At 37.5% G+C, this 19299-nt stretch overlaps 1 protein-coding gene across 1 annotated transcript in view; it reads right to left on the reverse strand.

The window, feature by feature from the left end:
* Positions 1-17642, reverse strand: part of LOC131849915 (uncharacterized) — a 30567-nt gene extending 12925 nt beyond the window's left edge. Inside the window, exons 1-3 of the mRNA XM_059200046.1 lie at positions 17291-17642; positions 1308-1936; positions 661-877 (exon numbers count right to left, since the gene is read on the reverse strand). Coding sequence (XP_059056029.1) covers positions 661-877; positions 1308-1832 — 742 coding nt within the window. The 5' untranslated portion in view covers positions 1833-1936; positions 17291-17642. The remainder of the gene's footprint in view (positions 1-660; positions 878-1307; positions 1937-17290) is intronic.
* Positions 17643-19299: the final 1657 nt, after the last annotated feature.

The following is a 19299-nucleotide window of genomic DNA, read 5'->3' on the forward strand; positions in this document are numbered from 1 at the left end:
TTCACATTTTTTTATTTAGGGTTTTGGGCTATTGTCAGGTGCTTAGACCTGTAGCACTGCGACCTACATAGATCTATTGTGCTCGCCCTTTTTCAAGGTTCGCTACGTAGGGCCATTAGGGACAATTAAAGGATATTCTTAGGTGCGATGGGTTCGAATCCAGTCCACCGCGACTTTATTTTATACTATGATAGTGGTAGGCATACGGCCCATCTGATGGTAAACGGTTACTGTGGCCTACGGACGCCTGAGACACCAGGGGTGTCACGTGTGCGTTGCTGATAGCGATAACCCATACTAGTAAGGGCCCATCTCTGCGGGTTCCCTATGCGGTACCTGCTACTTCTCCCTTCTTCCCTAGGGATTAATAAATGTAAAATTCACCTGATGTTTCATCTTCAGAGACAACCCTATCTCTTTCTCCTCTAGAGTAAACTGGACTTGCCGAAACCCAAAGGCTCCTCCATCCTCAGGTACAGCTATGCCCATTTCTTCCCTGGGGAATACTGGGTGGGGGACCTGCTTTAACTCGCCTGATCCTCCATCTTCAGGAACAGCCCTGCCCATTCCTTCCCCTGGGGAGTCGTGAGTCGGACAACCGTAACTAACCTCCATATATACTTCCCTGGTGAACTGTGTTGGGGACCTGCTGTAACTCACCCGATCCTTCCTCCTCGGGTATGGCCCTGGCGTGTTTGTCCGCCGCCCGGCGCCGCACCAGCTCCGCTATGACGCCGTGCAGCTCCGCCAGCCGGGCGTCGTGGGCGCGCGCCGCCGCCGCCGCCCGCTGCCGCTCGCTGGCGAGCGCCCGAGCGAGGGCGTCACGCTCAGCGCGAACACTTGTTAAGTCTTCTCGTCCGCTGCTCTGGGTTGCGACCTGGAAAATGAGTATTGCTCTTAGACAAAAGATTTTTAAGGTAATTTTGGTGTATTAAACAAAATACACCAAATGTAAGCGGAGTTGAGCGGAGTGTGTTTATTCTTAAAAACTCCAGCTTGACCGATCGGAATTTTTTTGAGTAAACGATAATGAGGTACAAGGTGAAAGAGGATTGTTAATAATGGGGTCTAGTGTCCCTATTGCTGGCAATGTACCATGACTACCTACACGCGCTTCCCCTGAAAACCTGGTTAATTTCTGGTTATTTAATCACGATGGGCAAACTGACCTTAGCTCATGCTTATCTTATCATCCACCACTGGTGCCCCACCTGCGTAAACCGTTAGCGTAGGCGGGTACACCATTACATTATCCATTACCACTTTGTACAGTCCATCTGTGGCAGTTCCATCATCATCCAACCTACCAATATCCCATTCTGGCCTGGCATAGGCGGAGCAGTCACTGGCCTCAAACTCGAGTATCTCCACGAAGACTCCCTCGACATCTCCTCATCTGGTACATTTGGACAGCACAAATACCAGCTCCTACTCCTTCTAACTCCCGTCGTCTCCAACTGCGTCAACGGCAGTCTTCCAACCACCTCCAATTCTGCAAGCAGAGGTTCCTTCTCCTTCGGCTCCGGCATTGGAAAGGTCCCAGCTGTGGAGTAGGTCTCTCCAGGTTTTCTAGCATCAGGCGTGGTATACTCTGGGAGACTAAACTGCCGGACCCTATCCCGGAACGGGGGCACTTCCCTGACCGCTCCATCGTTGAAGACCTCGTTGGATTCTACGTACTCGCTCAATTCATCAGGGTTTTGGGGTTTGGGGGAGTCCTGGCTGATGGGCTCATGCTTCTTCAGGCGCTCCAAGTCCGCGTAATAGTAGGCTGTGGATCGGGGCGGTTCCCCCGGCACGGATCGTATTGACGCCAGGGTTGTGGTCCTCATACGACACAAGTGATATTTTCATAGTACGGTAGGACACTAGCTTTGTATTATCTATATTTGATGTGGTAATATGATCTTTATTGATACAGTCATAAGGATGCTATCTAGATTTGATATGGTAATATGATCTTTATTGATTTTAAAATAGAACGGTAGGGAAAAATGATTATAATTATTACATAGTATAAAACAAAGTCAGTGTCGCTGTCTGTCCGTCCCTATGTATGCCTAAATCTTTAAAGCTACGCAATGGATTTTGAAGCGGTTTTTTTTTTAAATAGAGTTATTCAAGAGGAAGGTTTATATATATAATACATGTACACCCGTGCGAGGCCGGGGTGAGTAGCTAGTTTGAACATACAATATTCTCGTGTCGCGGTTTTTCCAATATGTATATTGGACGGCAGGGAAAAAATAAAATTATAATGTAAAAATTTGACGTTCATAAGCGGCTGAAATGTCCTACATGAATAAATGATTTTTGAATTTTTAATATTCGTTCAATGTATTCAGCCTGCTAGCAGGCGTGCAAAATTAATATTACATTATTACTTTTATAAATTGAATTAATTTTTAAAATATTTCTAATAATTAAATTGAATTGTTTACATATTAAAACATGTCAAAACTAACAATATTTTACATGTCCAAAAATCCTTAATACTATAAAAACAATTTTCTAATAACCAATTATAAAGTCTAGATTTAAAAAGTCTAAAATTTTCCATTTTTATATCAGTTGGTAATTTATTGTAATGTTTTTTATCTCAGTTGGTAATTTATTGTAATTTTTTTTATGTCAGTTGGTAATTTAATGTAAATTTTTTTGTCAGTTGGTTATTTATTGTAATTTTTTTATGAGAGTTGGTAATTTATTGTAATTTTTTTTATGTCAGTTGGTAATTTATATTAATTTTTTTTAATCATCATGTAACTATTTCTTTCAGATTGCACTTCTATATATTGGTTTTAATAATCGTGTTGGGTCTCTTGGTCTGAGTACTCCTCCGATACGGCTTTACCGATTTTTATGAAATTTTATATGCATTAAGTAGGTCTGTAATCAGTTACTATCTATATTTCAATTATAAGGGTGACCCACTCGTCATATTAATATTTTTTTGAAAAAGTTATTTCTTTTTTTTAAGTTATGACTCGGATTGAAAAGTACATACAACCCTAACTTTCACCCTTCTATCACCAACCCCTATTTTTTATTAGCGATTTTTATTTATATGGCATAACAACATTTGCAGCGTTAACTATATATCTATACATATAAATAAAATTGTAGTGTCTGTTTGTAATATTGAAATAACCGTTTTTTACTACATGCATATGAATATAAATACGGTACATACACCAAAATAACATTTTTTTTTAATTTTGTCTGTCTGTCTGTTCGTTCCAGCTAATCTCTGAAATGGCTGGAGCGATTTTGACGGGACTTTTATTGGCAGGTAGCTGATGTAATAAGAAGTAACTTAGGCTACTTTTATTTTAGAAAAATAAAGTTAAATTCCACGCGGACGAAGTTGCGGGAACAGGTAGTTAATAAATGTGATTAATTAAAAAAAATGTCATTTAAAAAGGTTAATACCCACTGATGATAATTGTGTGCTGTTTTTGAACCTTAAAAAATGTTTTCATTAGCCACTACCGCCGTGTATGGGCAATTAATTTTGACCTTTATTTCAAAGGTCGTAAAGTCGTAATTAACGCTGGTGCTTTATGGAGCCGGTCGCGTAATTAGGTCGGCTAGGGTTGCCACTTGAAAAAAATAAAAAACCTTAACGGTTTAGCACATTGCTTTAGTGTCGATAGTCGCATGTTCGATTCCTCGCACGGTGCAAACATTTATATTAATGACTATGACTATGATTGTTAGTATCGGTCTGGGTGTTTTATATGTATATTATGTATGTATGGAAACAGAAAAAATGTATGTATGTATATGTTGTCTATAACCCATAACACAAGCTCTGCTTAGCTTAGAACTAGATGGCGCTGTGTTAATTGTGCTAGGTTATTTTTATTATTTTCTTTAATTTTTGTTGAAATTAAATGAAAATTCTTTACTGTTCTCTTCACGGTATACAAACAAACAATTATATTGTTAGCTTCAATACATAAAGAAATATAAATAATCTTTATTCAAATAAACTTAATTTAAGCACTTTTGAATAGTCATAACAATTTGTTTTTTATCTACCACTGTAAAAAGTTGTGTGTTGCTCTCTTAAATAAATATTGATTTAATTATATTTAATTAACAACAAGGATTAGGCATGCGACAATCAACATAGAAACCGCTGCGCACTTAGTCGCTAGAACACTTAGTTGACTACTTACATTTCAAATTTGGAACCATAGTGAGTCACGTGATGTTGGTGACGTCACGAATTTATGTGGAGTGTAATTTGAAAAAGGAATAATATAAAAGTACTGCTGCATCGACGTATCATTTCTGAAACTTCCCAATAATCCATACTCACGAACTACTTACATTTCAAATTTGAAACCATAGTGAGTCACGTGATGTTGGTGACGTCACGAATTTATGTGGAGTGTAATTTGAAAAAGGAATAATATAAAAGTACTGCTGCATCGACGTATCATTTCTGAAACTTCCCAATAATCCATACTCACGAACTACTTACATTTCAAATTTGGAACCATAGTGAGTCACGTGACGTTGGTGACGTCACGAATTTATGTGGAGTGTAATTTGAAAAAGGAATAAAATAAAAGTACTGCTGCATCGACGTATCATTTCTGAAACTTCCCAATAATCCATACTCACGAACTACTTACATTTCAAATTTGGAACCATAGTGAGTCACGTGATGGTGACGTCACAATATGCTACCACCAATGGTAATAGGTATAAAGAGGCCGGGAACAAGGAGGGAGCGGGCTGCTCTCACTCTGTTCGAGGCGCCCGAGACAACCACACGTGAATGTACAGCGACGCAATTTATGTCTATATGTAGGAGTGTAATTTAAAAAAGCTCTAAAATCATTTCTAAAACTTGGCAATATTAATAACTTGGAATTTAGCGGTTTAGCACACCGATTTACTTGCGATGTCGCGAGTTCGATTCTTCGCACGGTGCAAATTTATATTCATGAGCATGAGGGTTGGTATCGGTCTGGGTGTTTTCTCATGTTGAAACACCAATTTCAAACTGCGACAGCCCTACTCACCTTCAGAGCGCCAAGGAAACAAAAACGTCTGGCGACGCTTAAGTTTTTGTTACTCACGAACTTAGCTTTTCTTTTATCAACGCGACTGCCAAAACTTATCCTTAATTGTTTTTTTTATACTGTGGCAAACATACGGCCCACCTGATGGTTAACTGTTACCGTAGCCTATGGACGCTTGGGACAGCAGGGGTGTCACGCGTTGTAGGTAATAATAATAATAATCTCAGGACAATTCACACAGCGCCATGTAGCCCAAGTTAAGCTAGCTAGCTTTTTAGAGCTTTCGCTCGCGTTAATTTATGCCTTTAGGGGTGGAATTTATCAAAATCCTTTCTTAGGGGATGCCTACGTCATAGTAGCTTTATGCATGCAAAGTCACAGCCCGATCGGTTTAAAATTGACAAAGTTTCATACAAACTTTCACCCCCTATTTTATCCCCTTGGGGGTAGAATTAATCAAAATCCTTTCTTAGCGGATGCCTACGTCATAACATCTACCTGCATGCCAAATTTCAGCCCGATCCGTCCAGTGGTTTGGGCTGTGCGTTCATAGATCACTATGTGAGTTATATATGTAGATTTAAATCATTTTTCAGGCAGATTTATACATACAAACAATCATACTCGTGAATATATATTATTTACTACTAACAAGTTACAATTTCAATAAAAAAACATTCTAAACTCGCTTAATATATCACACGAAAGAATCACACGGGACTCATTTAGTACTATGAAAACACAATACGACAGTTTGTTTGTTCGTACACAAGTATTCTTCCATTCAGTCCACTTTACTTGTATGTATAGGTCTATAATGTGGACCATTAGAAAGATCGACAGAATTACTATTACACTAGCTGTGACCCCGACTTCGTCCGCGTGGAATTAACTTTATTTTTCTAAATTAAAACTAGTCTAAGTTACTCCTTATTACATCAGCTACCTGCCAAAAAAAGTCCCGTCAAAATCCGTCCAGTCATTTCAGAGATTAGCCGGAACAAACAGACAGACAGACAAAAATTGTAATAAATATCATTTTCTTGTATGTACCGTATTTATATTCATATGTATGTAGTAAAAAACGGTTATTTCAATATTACAAATAGACACTACAATTTTATTTATATGTATAGATGTATAGCAGCGGCGTGTGCCACAAACGGCACTGAACATTGACCCTACGTGTGCTGCCACTGGTAACCGCGACGATGATGGCTTCGTCGTGGTACAAGAGGCGCACAAGCAAGGTCAATAGGAATCATTGTGGCACTGCACTCACTGGGCCCAACTTTCTGCTGCGTGCTGCTACACCGACCACGACAATGTACCTGTCCCGTCTACATTACGCCACTAAGGAGCAGGACATTGTAGATTATATTCGTACCAAGAGTAACCTGACATTGAGGGTGACGCAGCTGAAGTCGAGTCACAACGCGAGTTTCAAAGCGTTCGTGGCCCTGGTCCCCACCGACTTGCTGCCCACCTTCATGAAAGAGGACTACTGGCCGGAAGGTGTGGTGTATCGGAGCTACCGTGGCAGATTGCCGTCTTCAGTGCCGTGATCACACAGACAATATTATTGTATTAGTTTTTAAATATTATATTATATGTATGTTAGTGTATAAGGTATTTATGACAGCCTCGGTGCTCTAGTGGTTTAGCACACCGCTTTACTATCCGATGGTCGTGGGTTCGATTCCTCGCACGGTACAAACATTTGTATTCATGAGTATGTCTGTTTGTATCGGTCTGGGTGTTTTCTATGTATAATATGTATTTATTTACAAAAAAAAATGTATTCATGTATTTATATCAGTTGGCTAGTACCCATAACACAAGCTCTGCTTAGTTTGGGACTAGATGGCGCTGTGTTAATTGTCCTGAAATATTATTATTATTATTTATAATATGGGCCTAGTTGCCTGAAATAAATGAATAAATATAAAAAAAAATATATAAACCACTTGTATAACATTCAAATGTATAACAACTCGTCATACAATCCCATCCAAACTAAAATCCATTCACGGTGCACTCTCACGCTCTAGCTGAGTATGGATGTATGTTTGTTACGCTTTCACGCAAAAACTACTCAACAGATTTTGATGTAACTTTAAATCAATATAGCTTATGCATCAGAATAACACATAGGCTATATTTTTTATTGAAATTAAACGCGGGTGAAACCGCTTGCAAAGCTAGTATAATATAATCTTTATAATATTGTTAACACAAAAGTTTGTGTGTATGGATGTATGTTTGTTACTCTTTCACGCAAAAACTACGGAACCGATTTTGATGAAACTTTACAGTAATATAGCTTATACATCAGAATAACCTACTATTATTACATAGTATAAAACAAAGTCGCTGTCGCTGTCCGTCCCTATGTATGCTTAAATCTTTAAAACTACGCAATGGATTTTGAAGCGGTTTTTTAATAGATAGAGTGATTCAAGAGGATGGTTTATATATATAATACATGTACACCCGGGCGAAGCCGCGGTGGGTAGCTAGTTAATATTATAAACGTTAGTTTGTGTGTATGGATGTATGTTTGTTACTTTTTCACGCAAAAACTACTGAACCGATTTTGATGAAACTTTCCAGTAATATAGCTTATACATCAGAATAACATATAGGCTATAATTTAAAAACAAATGATATATAGTGCTGTATACATATATGTAACATACAAATGTAATTACAACTCGTCATACAATTCCATACAAACCAAAAACCATTCACGGTGCAGTCTCACGCTGTAGCTGAATGGCCACCTTACCACCCCCGCCCTCTCCCGTGGGGTGAGATAATACAATCGGGGGGGTTTTGCCGCAAAACCCCCCTTTCGGGTGGGGCGCCGGTACGAGCTGTGGCGGGAGCGGATTATTTCATGGACAATTTAACTAAATAACCCTGGACTATTAACACAGCGCCATCTAGTCCCATATCGTATCAAATTCCCCCGTAATCGAACCCGGGACCATCGGAAGTAAAGCCGTGTACTAAACTAGAACACCGAGATACCGTGCGAGGATTCGAACCCGCGACCATAGATACTAAAGCCGTGTACTAAACTGGACCACTGAAGTACCCTGCGAGGAATCGAACCCGCGACCATAGATACTAAAGCCGTGTACTAAACTGGACCACCGAAGTACCGTGCGAGGAATCGAACCCGCGACCATAGATACTAAAGCCGTGTGCTAAACTATACCACCGAGGTACCGTGCGAGGAATAGAACCCGCGACCATAGATACTAAAGCCGTGTGCTAAACTATACCACCGAGGTACCGTGCGAGGAATCGAACCCGCGACCATAGATAGTAAAGCCATGTGATAAACTATACCATCGAGGTAACGTGCGAGAAATCGAATCCGCGACCATCGAAAGTAAAGTCGTGTGCTGAACTATACCATTGAGTTACCGTGCGAGGACTCGAACCCGCGACCATCGGAAGTAAAAAAAACTCAACCCATACATTTATTAAACACGCACAATCTTAAAAAGCAACAACAAAACATCAACCTATAACTTTCCACTTGAAATCCAAATACATTTTAGCTCGAACACCGAGAGGGGTTGCAACCACCCCGCCGTCCCACCCCTATGTACTGTCTGCTGGGGGCCGAGGCGGGTGAGGGGAGGACGTAACTTAACCTTGACCGTACCAGCTGAGTTAGTTTTCGCAGATGGTAAACCAGTTTCTACACGCGGCACCGTTCGTGTCAATCGATAAGCTTCAAGTTGCAATGAAGATATATTTATATTAAGGACTGAGCTTATCAAAGCTACAAAACTTTGTTTAGGCGTCTGTAGGATACTGCCTAGATCGTGCAGCAGTTTAACATTGCTTCATGAAATGAAATTAAATAGAATAGAATAGAATAGAAAATCATTTATTCAAATAAACTTAATTTAAGCACTTTTGAATAGTCATAACAATTTGTTTTTTATCTACCGCTCGTTCGGAAAGCTGTCTCATCACAAGAAGAACGAGCAAGAAACTGTTGCTCTTTTAAATAATCCTTGTAAGTTTACATTTACAAGTCGAAACGTGTGAATACAAACTACCAACAAGCACAAATTTTTTGGGTCAAATATAAATATGCAATAAGATTAAATCAGTCGTAGTGATAAGAGCAGACCAGTCCCTACAAGCAGCACTCGTAAATGAAACTTCAAATTCAAAAATCATTTATTCATGTAGGACATTTCAGCCGCTTATGAACGTCAAGTTTTTACATTATAATATTTTTTCCCTACCGTCCAGTTCGGTATATAGATCCAATTGAGAAGAACTGGCAAGAAACTCAATTGAATTACTTTTTTTAAAATCCAGTTTAAATGAAATGAAACGTATTTATTTGCATGAAACATGGTATAAATATTTAAAAGAGCAACACACAAGTTTCTTGCTGGTTCTCCTTGCGATGAGTCTGCGTTCGGAATGAGTGGTAGAATCAAAATATGACTTTTCAAAAGTGCTTGTAATGAGTTTCTTTGATTATATCAAGAACTGAGATTATATTTTGTAGCTTTGATGTTTTAGGAGTTTATAGGACACTGCCTCGGTGGTACAGCAGTTTAACTTTGCTTCAAAATAGCAACACACAAGTTCATTGCTCATTCTTCTCGTGATGAGTCTGCGTTCCGAATGAGTGGTAGAATCAAAATATGACTATTCAAAAGTGCTTGTAATGAGTTTATTTGAATAAAACATTATTTCTATTTCTATTCCAATGGCCACGGGTTCGATTCCTCGCACGGTGCAAACATTTGTGTTCTTACTCATGAATGGCCCCGGTGATCTAGCGGTTTAGCACATCCTACTGCCGATGGTCGCAGGTTCGAGTCCTCGCACGGCACAAAAATTTGTATTAATGAGTATGATTGTTTGTATTGGTCTGGGTGTTTTCTATATATAATATGTATGTATTTACAACTAAAATCTATGTATTTGTATCATTTATCTATAATATAAGAGTACCTATAACACAAGCTTTAGCTAGCTTAACTTGGGTCTAGATGGCGCTGTGTGAATTCCAGTGTCCAATCTGTGTGTGAATATACTGGTGGTCACTCTATTCTCTCAAATTTGAATTTAAATGAATCTGTATTATTGTAAACATGTACAACATTTATTTGAAAAGAATACGAGCTGAGTTTCTTGTCAGTTCTTCTCATCTCGAAATCATTCCGAACTGACGGTAGATTTGACATATCATAAGAGTCTGTAATAGACCTACATGAATAAAGATATTTTGAATACGAGCTGAGTTTCTTGCCAGTTCTCATCTCGAAATCATTCCGAACTGACGGTAGATTTGACATATCATAAGAGTCTGTAATAGACCTACATGAATACAGATATTTTGAATACGAGCTGAGTTTCTTGCCAGTTCTCATCTCGAAATCATTCCGAACTGACGGTAGATTTGACATATCATAAGAGTCTGTAATAGACCTACATGAATACAGATATTTTGAATACGAGCTGAGTTTCTTGCCAGTTCTCATCTCGAAATCATTCCGAACTGACGGTAGATTTGACATATCATAAGAGTCTGTAATAGACCTACATGAATACAGATATTTTGAATACGAGCTGAGTTTCTTGCCAGTTCTCATCTCGAAATCATTCCGAACTGACGGTAGATTTGACATATCATAAGAGTCTGTAATAGACCTACATGAATACAGATATTTTGAATACGAGCTGAGTTTCTTGCCAGTTCTCATCTCGAAATCATTCCGAACTGACGGTAGATTTGACATATCATAAGAGTCTGTAATAGACCTACATGAATAACGATATTTTGAATTGAATTTGAATAATATAAATAAAAAACCGTCACTTCTAAGGCATTTTCATGTCTATACTTATAGGATGTACATCTTATATATAAAATTCTCGTGTCACAATGTTAGTTACCATACTCCCCCCAAACGGCTTGACCGATTTTTATGAAATTTTATATGCATATTCAGAAGGTCTGAGAATCAGGTACTATCTATTTTTCATACCCCTAAGTGATAAGGTTTGTCCACTCCTCAACATTATTTTTTGGGAATTTTTTTTATTTATGTTTAAAAATACATACAACCCTAAATTTTCACCCTTCTATCACCAACCCCTAATTTTAATAGCGTTATTAATTTATATGAAACGTTTGCCGGGACAGCTAGTGGTATATAGACTCGTACAGATACAGATTCTACCTTAGCTGAAATGCCCTTTAAAAATCACGAGATGAAAAGATTGCTCTGTGATTTATATGGGCCAAGTCTTACATAATACGAAACGATCGTTAGGGTCCAAACTTCAGCGGCAAGAAAGCCCGCACTATACCGACCTACATCTATAAGGTCAGCTTTCTAATAATTGCATTTGTGATTCGAGGATAGTATAGATTTTGAAAATGCTATGAGATATTCAATTCAAAATATCTTTATTCATGTAGGTCTATTACATGACATGTCAAATCTATTAGGCACATTGATTTAAAAAGAAAAAGTATAATCCATCGCATTTAGAATAAGTATTGTTGCTAAGTAACAGTTTGTATGTAACGTGCAACTGCGATCGGAACGAAAGTAAATTATATTTACTGCTATTACATATATATCCACTCAATATCTCTATCAAAATCTACCGTCATTTCGGAATGATTTCGAGATGAGAACTGACAAGAAACTCAGCTCGTATTCTTTTCAAATAAATGTTGTACATGTTTACAATAATACAGATTCATTTAAATTCATATTTGGGAGAATAGAGTGACCACCAGCATGTTTTTTTTTTATGCCACAGGACAAACGAGCACGCGGCTCACCTGATGGTAAGTGATTACCGCCACCCATGAGCAGCTAACACCAGGGGAATTGCAAGTACGTTGTCGGCCTTTTAAAAAGGAATGAGCTCTTTTCTTGAAGGTTTCAATATAGTATCGGTTCGGAAATACCATCGCTGGGAGATGATATTGCAAGTCTAATCAGTGTTCTTTATTTCTTAATTGCACAAAACTGTCACATTTATATAGGCGCACTTCTATAGGCGTTTCTAGATTATCACCAATTTCTCAAGACATACACACATACACTCACACTCACACACACACATACACACACACACACACACACTCCTATGATTACACCAACCTACGTAAATTGTAATATATCATAACAAACTCACTTAAAGTACACCTCAATATGGAAGAGGACACTGACTTCTGAAACACAGGTATTTTCTATACCTGATATAGAATATCAGGTATAGAAATATAATAATAATAAATATAAAATATACTATAATTCAGGGACTTCTTAAGTATTTGTAAAAAAAAAAAATTTTTAGAAAATAAAGAGTATTTATACTAACTGTCCCTGTTGGCAACAGACCTCTTTTTATAGTTATTTCTATTTTTAAACCTTATATATTTTATATACAATTTTTGACGTATATTTTTTACTATATTGTTTTGCTACATTGTATCATATATTCTACCACTAAATACATAATTCAAGTGTGGTAAGTTATTTTATTTATTTTACCCTAATTCAATGCCGTTGCCAGCCGTAATAGTCCCTTTCCTCCCAGTATATTTATTTATATTTGTTTTGCACGTCGGACTACTCTAATGCTGTCCGCAGCTGGCCTTTTAGTCCAGTCCAAATAGACATTTAAGTTAGCCAATAATGCTGTCCGCAGCTGGCCTTTTAGTCCAGTCCAAATAGACATTTAAGTTAGCCGATAACGCTGTCCACAGCTGGCCTTTTAGTCCAGTCCAAATAGACATTTAAGTTAGCCAATAATGCTGTCCACAGCTGGCCTTTTAGTCCAGTCCAAATAGACATTTAAGTTAGCCGATAATGGTGTCCGTAGCTGGCCCTTTAGTCCAGTCCAAATAGACATTTAAGTTAGCCAATAATGCTGTCCGCAGCTGGACTTTTAGTCCAGTCCAAATAGATATTTAAGTTAGCCAAAATTCGCCATTATCCAAGGACAAAGGTTTTTTATCCATGGTCAAAGGTCAAAAATTCAGGTTTTTCCATTTTTCTCTGAAACCGAAAACATTATCGTCAAAATAGTTTAGACAAAAGTTGTTATTTAATGTCTATAGCAATTTTCAGCTATATACGAATTTTGGCTAACTTATCATTTTTTTTGGTCCATTTTGACTGGATTATTTACAGCTTCACCGGACGATAGGGCGAGTGCAGATGTCACTCCAAACAAAGGAAGGTCTTATGGAGCGGCTGAAGGCCAACTCCCGCCTGACGGATACTACGTCTGAGGGCACCGCTAGGTTCAAACCTCGGCTCAAGGCGTCGTAACATCGGTCCCCGTTTGAATTGGAGGGATCTATCGGAGGGGGTTTTGCACGGAATTTGAACCCCATATTATCAGCAAGTGATGTAATACGCTAGATAACTGTGCTAATCACGATGTATACAAGCTTGTTTCATTTGAAATAGGGATGTGACATTTGTAACAAATTCGATTATTATGTAATCGATAATTGTGTATTCGATTATTATAATTATTTACTAGCTGTACTCGCGATTTATTCCGCGTGAAAATAGCTTATATGTTATTCTGATGTATAAGATGTACTAGCTGTATTCGCGACTTCGGCCGCGTGGAATTTAACCTTATTTTTCTAAAATAAAAATAGCCTAAGTTACTCCTTATTACATCAACTACCTGCCACAAAAAGTCTCATCAAAATCGGTCCAGCCATTTCAGAGATTAGCCGGAACAAACAGACTGACAGACAGACAGACAAAAATTGTATAAAATATTATTTTGGTGTATATACCATATTTATATTCATATGTATGAAGTAAAAATCGGTTATTTTAATATTACAAACAGACACTCCAATTTTATTTATATGTATAGATGTATAGATATAATTACCACTATTGTACATACCATATTCTGACAAATAAATATATTATTATTATTATTTAATTTAGAAAAATAATATTAAAATCCACGCGGACGATATCGCAGGTGCAGCGAGTCGATAATACAATGGTCGATAATTCACATCCCTAGTTTCGTAGTCTGTGGCGGCGGCCGGCGCCTGCGCAACCGGAAGTCTTAATTCCACATCGTAAAACATTTCTGCATTTATTTCGGGCTTCTCAACCAACAGTTTTGTAATCTAGTTCTCGAGTGTCAATCATTAATTTATTTACTGGCTAACACTTCAAATTCAAAATATCTTTATTCATGTAGGTCTATTACAGACTCTTATGATATGTCAAATCTACCGTCAGTTCGGAATGATTTCGAGATGAGAACTGACAAGAAACTCAGCTCGTATTCAAATATCTTTATTCATGTAGGTCTATTACAGACTCTTATGATATGTCAAATCTACCGTCAGTTCGGAATGATTTCGAGATGAGAACTGACAAGAAACTCAGCTCGTATTCAAATATCTTTATTCATGTAGGTCTATTACAGACTCTTATGATATGTCAAATCTACCGTCAGTTCGGAGTGATTTCAATATTCCAAACAGACACTCCAATTTTATTTATATGTATAGATGATATATTGTAAGCACTTGACTTTTGCTTTAATTTTACATATTTAACAATATGTTTTTCTCTTCCATTCATCTCTGTTCGCAGTCATCTCGTTATTCACTCCCTTTCTCACCATATCATCTTTCACACAGTCCATCCATCTCTTTCTCGGCCTTCCTCTGGCCTTATAACCATCCACATATGTGACACCTTCCTTATCTGATTTGGTACACAGAATTAAGCCTGGGAATTAATGTATATTATAAGTTAGTAATGTGGACTGATGATCTCATCACTAGCAATGTACCATGTCAGGTTGACTTCCACGCAGTTCCATCTGGAAACCATCATGATAAATTCCTGGTGTATTTTTTTTTTTGAGGTTTAATAATAGAATGGTTCACCCGCCTGCGCTAACGGTTTACACTGGCGGGGCACCAGTGGAGGATGATAAGAGGAGCACGAGGTCAGGACAGTTAGCCCATCGTGACAAATTCACCAGGAATTGAACACGATGGTTTCCAGGGGGAACCGCGTGGAGGTCGACCCGACAGGGTACATTGCTAGTGATGGGGTTATCAATCCACATTACTAACAATCCCCTTCCCCCCTTCCTGGTGTATTTTTTTTTTATTGATGATAATGGAATGGTGCACCCGCCTGCGCTAACGGTTTACGCTGGCGGGGCACCAGTGGAGGATGATAAGATGAGCATGAGGTCAGGTCAGTTAGCCCATCGTGACAAATTCTCCAGGAATTTATCACGATGGTTTCCAGGGGGTACCGCGTGGAGGTCAACCTGACATGGTACATTGCTAGCAATAGGTCACCAGTCCACATTACTAACAATCCCCTTTCCCCCCCCTCCTGGTGTATTTGTCACGATGTGCTAACTGACCTGACCTCATGTTCTTATCATCCTCCACTGGTGCCCCGTCAGCGTATACCGTTAGCGCAGGTTAGGGCACCATTACATTATCATAATTTGTTTTGTTAATAATAGTAGTGAAGTTTGCACTCACTATTGAAAAATGTGTTTAATAATCATAGCTATATTTTTTAGAATTGCATCACAATGAATATTATTATTTTTATAAAACTCTATACCAATTTGTTCAGCGTGGTATATTGTTGTTAATAATGTAATGGTACACCCACCTGCGCTAACAGAAGAAATCATCGATGATCTCATTACTGACAATGTACCATGTCAGGTTGACATCCATGTGGCTCCATCTATAAACCATCGTGATAATTTCCTGGTGAATTTACCACGATGTGCTAACTGACCTGACCTCATGTTCTTATCATCCTCCACTGGTGCCCCGCCAGCGTATACCGTTAGCGCAGGTTAGGGCACCATTACATTATCATAATTTGTTTTGTTAATAATAGTAGTGAAGTTGCATTCACTATTAAAAAATGTGTTTAATAATAATAACTACATTTTTTAGAATTGCATCACTATGAATATTATTATTTTTATAAAACTCTATACCATTTTTTTTTATAACACAGAGGACAAACAAGCATGCGGCTCACCTGGTGGTAAGTGATTACCGCCGCCCATGAGCAACTAACACCAGGTGAATTGCAAGTATGTTGGCCTTTTAAAAAGGAATAAGCTCTTTTCTTGAAGGTTTCAATATTGTATCGGTTCGGATATACCATTGCTGGAAGGTGATTCCACATGTGTATATGTGTGTGTATGTGTATGTAATTATGTATTAAAACAATGTCCACTGTGATGGACATGTGTTATATCAAAAACTGTACAATACAAATTTTTTTGCATTTTTCTTGTGCCTACTTCAAATCCAAAAATGACCACTAAAAAATTTATTTCTTTTGCTACAAAAATCTTAAGGTTTAATCCACATTACTAATAATCCCCTTTACCAGCATAGTATATTTAGATTATATAATATTTGTATGCAAATACTATAGATTTGAATGTTTTATCCTCATGTACAAGGCTCCCAAACATATTTGAGTAAATTATACAATATAATTTACTGTTTTGTCACAATAATAATGGCATAAAATATATTAGGAATAATCTACAAACATTAAAAAACAGGGTCAATGTGGACCACACCTCAGAATAATGCTGGAAATATAGTTTCCAGTGCTTATTTTTAGTTGTGATATTGTAAAATAGTTGTTATAAAAATTCAATTTTAATTTACTTTGATAACAAGAAACTTATTTTTAATATGAAATTATTTTTTTTTCCATATTCCTCCATCTCCTTTTCAATGATGGAACAGGCAAAGATCCTTAGACCGTACAGCCTAGTCTACGTTAATATCAAATTAAATTAAATCTATATCAATGATTTTTTCATAAAAAAATTTGGTTAAAAGACATGTATCCATTCAGCCTAAACACAAACAAAATATATAACTTTGACAAGTAATTAACATGAATTTCGAGTAACTGTGTATTTGTTTTTTATTTAATAGATTGGACTTATATCTATTTATTATATTGGACTTATAGTTTTGTAGTATACCTTCTATTATTTATATTTTTATTAAATTATGTACCGTGTAGCCTATCAAATTTTTTTTCATGTATAAGTAAGATTTATAATAGATTAATAATTTTGTTTTAAAAAGTTTAAATAATATAAGAAAAAACGTTGAGCTGTTGTAACTAAATGAAATATTAAAATAAAAACAATAAATACCACATTACCACATCTGGAAACTACTTCCAAATATAAATTCGTTCTCACTAAACAATCGAAATTTGAATTATATGTTGCGAATTTCAAATTTCGAACACTACACGCGATGACGTCACGCTGCACTAAAACCACACAAAGTAGGTCACCAATACCGTTGCATCGCCGTTCGTAATTTTCAAAGTTGGAATCAAAAACTGACTTATAACAATCACATATCTCCAAAGCACAGAGTAATAAATCACACACTGCACATACAGCTATGCATAGGTATAATACAATAAGTATTTTTAGCTTTATTTATGAGAGTAATATGGTTGTGTTTTATTTGTTTTGGTATTTGATCGCGACGCGCGTGTATATCAGCCGGTCGGTTCGTGACGTATCAGGCCACGGAATGGCGCATTTTGAGTGGGTTGCCAGTATAAAATTTAAATTTACAATAAAATTTTCCACCAATTTGGCAATAAAAAAATAAAACCTTTTTTTTAAAATTAAATCTGTCTATATTGTTGCTAATAAAAAATTTAGATATATATAGACTAAATTTTCAGATTTACTAACGATTAACTATTTTTATTACTATGTTGATAGCCGCACCACTAAAAAAATATATAAATTATGTTTTTATTTAATAAATGATAATAGAATGGTGCACCCGCCTGCGCTAATGGTATACGCTGGCGGGGCACCAGTGGAGGTTGATAAGATGAAGATGAGGTCAGATTAGTTAGTGACAAATTGACAAGTAATTTATCACGATCGCTTCCAGGGGGACGCGGTTACCGGTGGAGGTCAACCTGACCAACGACCCCCCTCCCCTTCTTTTGGTTTGTAGTGTCTGCAAACCAAAAGAAGGGGAGGGGGATCTGCACTCGTCCCATACCATCCGGTGAAGCTATAAAGGCCAGCTGCGGCTTACAGCTTTAGACTAGTCCGAAAATAAAACTAATTACATAAACGTATTATTTAAATCAACAATAATAATTATGTAAAACAAATTATTTCTTTATATTTACATTACACTGCCTGTTAAAGTGGAAGTTCGTAATAATGGCAACATTGAAATGTCGTGCAAAGACGAGACCAGTACCGTGGTCTCGAAAATCAGATTACATCTCACTTCGTTATCACTTCTCCTGATTGTCACATTTTCACGGCAAACGACCAACGACCCACATAAAGCCAAAGTAGACTTATGGAAGTTAAATCATCCTGCTCCTTTGGACTTTATTCAACCAATCGAACACCTGCCCCCAGGTAGCGACCTGCATTGGCCCATTTGGAAATCGCTCAACAGACTACGAACCCAGATGGGCCGCTGCAGGTACAACTTGGTAAAGTGGGGTGCCGCTTTAAGGGAGGCTTGTGACTGCGGAGCGCCATCACAGACTATGGCACACCTGCTGGCTTGTCATTTGTGCCCAGCAGTCTGCACAAAGGGGGACCTAAGGGATGCGACGGAGTGCGCTAGGGTTGTCGCAGCGTTCTGGGGAAAATATATTTAAATAAATATATTTGGTTGCCGTTGAAACGAAGAAGAAAAGACGGCTAAAATTCCTAATGTTTAACGTGTACATAAATTCTAGTACGAGCGCGTACATAAGCTAACGCTTTTAGCTGATGTATACATGCATGCTATTTTAGTAGTATTGTTGGGGACTGTTTTGTTCTAAAATACAAGGAGACTATGTTACTCCTCATTACATCAGCTACATGCCAATAAAAGTCCCGTCAAAATCGGTCCAGCCATTTCAGAGATTAGCCGGAACACACAGACAGACAAAACTTTAAAAAAATGTTATTTTGGTGTATGTACCGTATTTATATTCATATGCATATAGTAAAAACGGTTATTTCAATTACAAACAGACACTAAAATTTTATTTGTAGGTATAGATAATTTCTCTATTACCTAAATCTCCTATTTCCAAAACAAAGTGTATAAATAAATAAATAATTCCCAAAACAAACGAGTAAGGATCGAGTGTGTACTGACACCGAGTGGGGATCGTAGTAG

Source organism: Achroia grisella, unplaced genomic scaffold (assembly GCF_030625045.1).
Source record: "Achroia grisella isolate CSIRO2021 unplaced genomic scaffold, CSIRO_AGI_Agris_v1 utg6672, whole genome shotgun sequence".
Lineage (NCBI taxonomy): Eukaryota > Metazoa > Arthropoda > Insecta > Lepidoptera > Pyralidae > Achroia > Achroia grisella.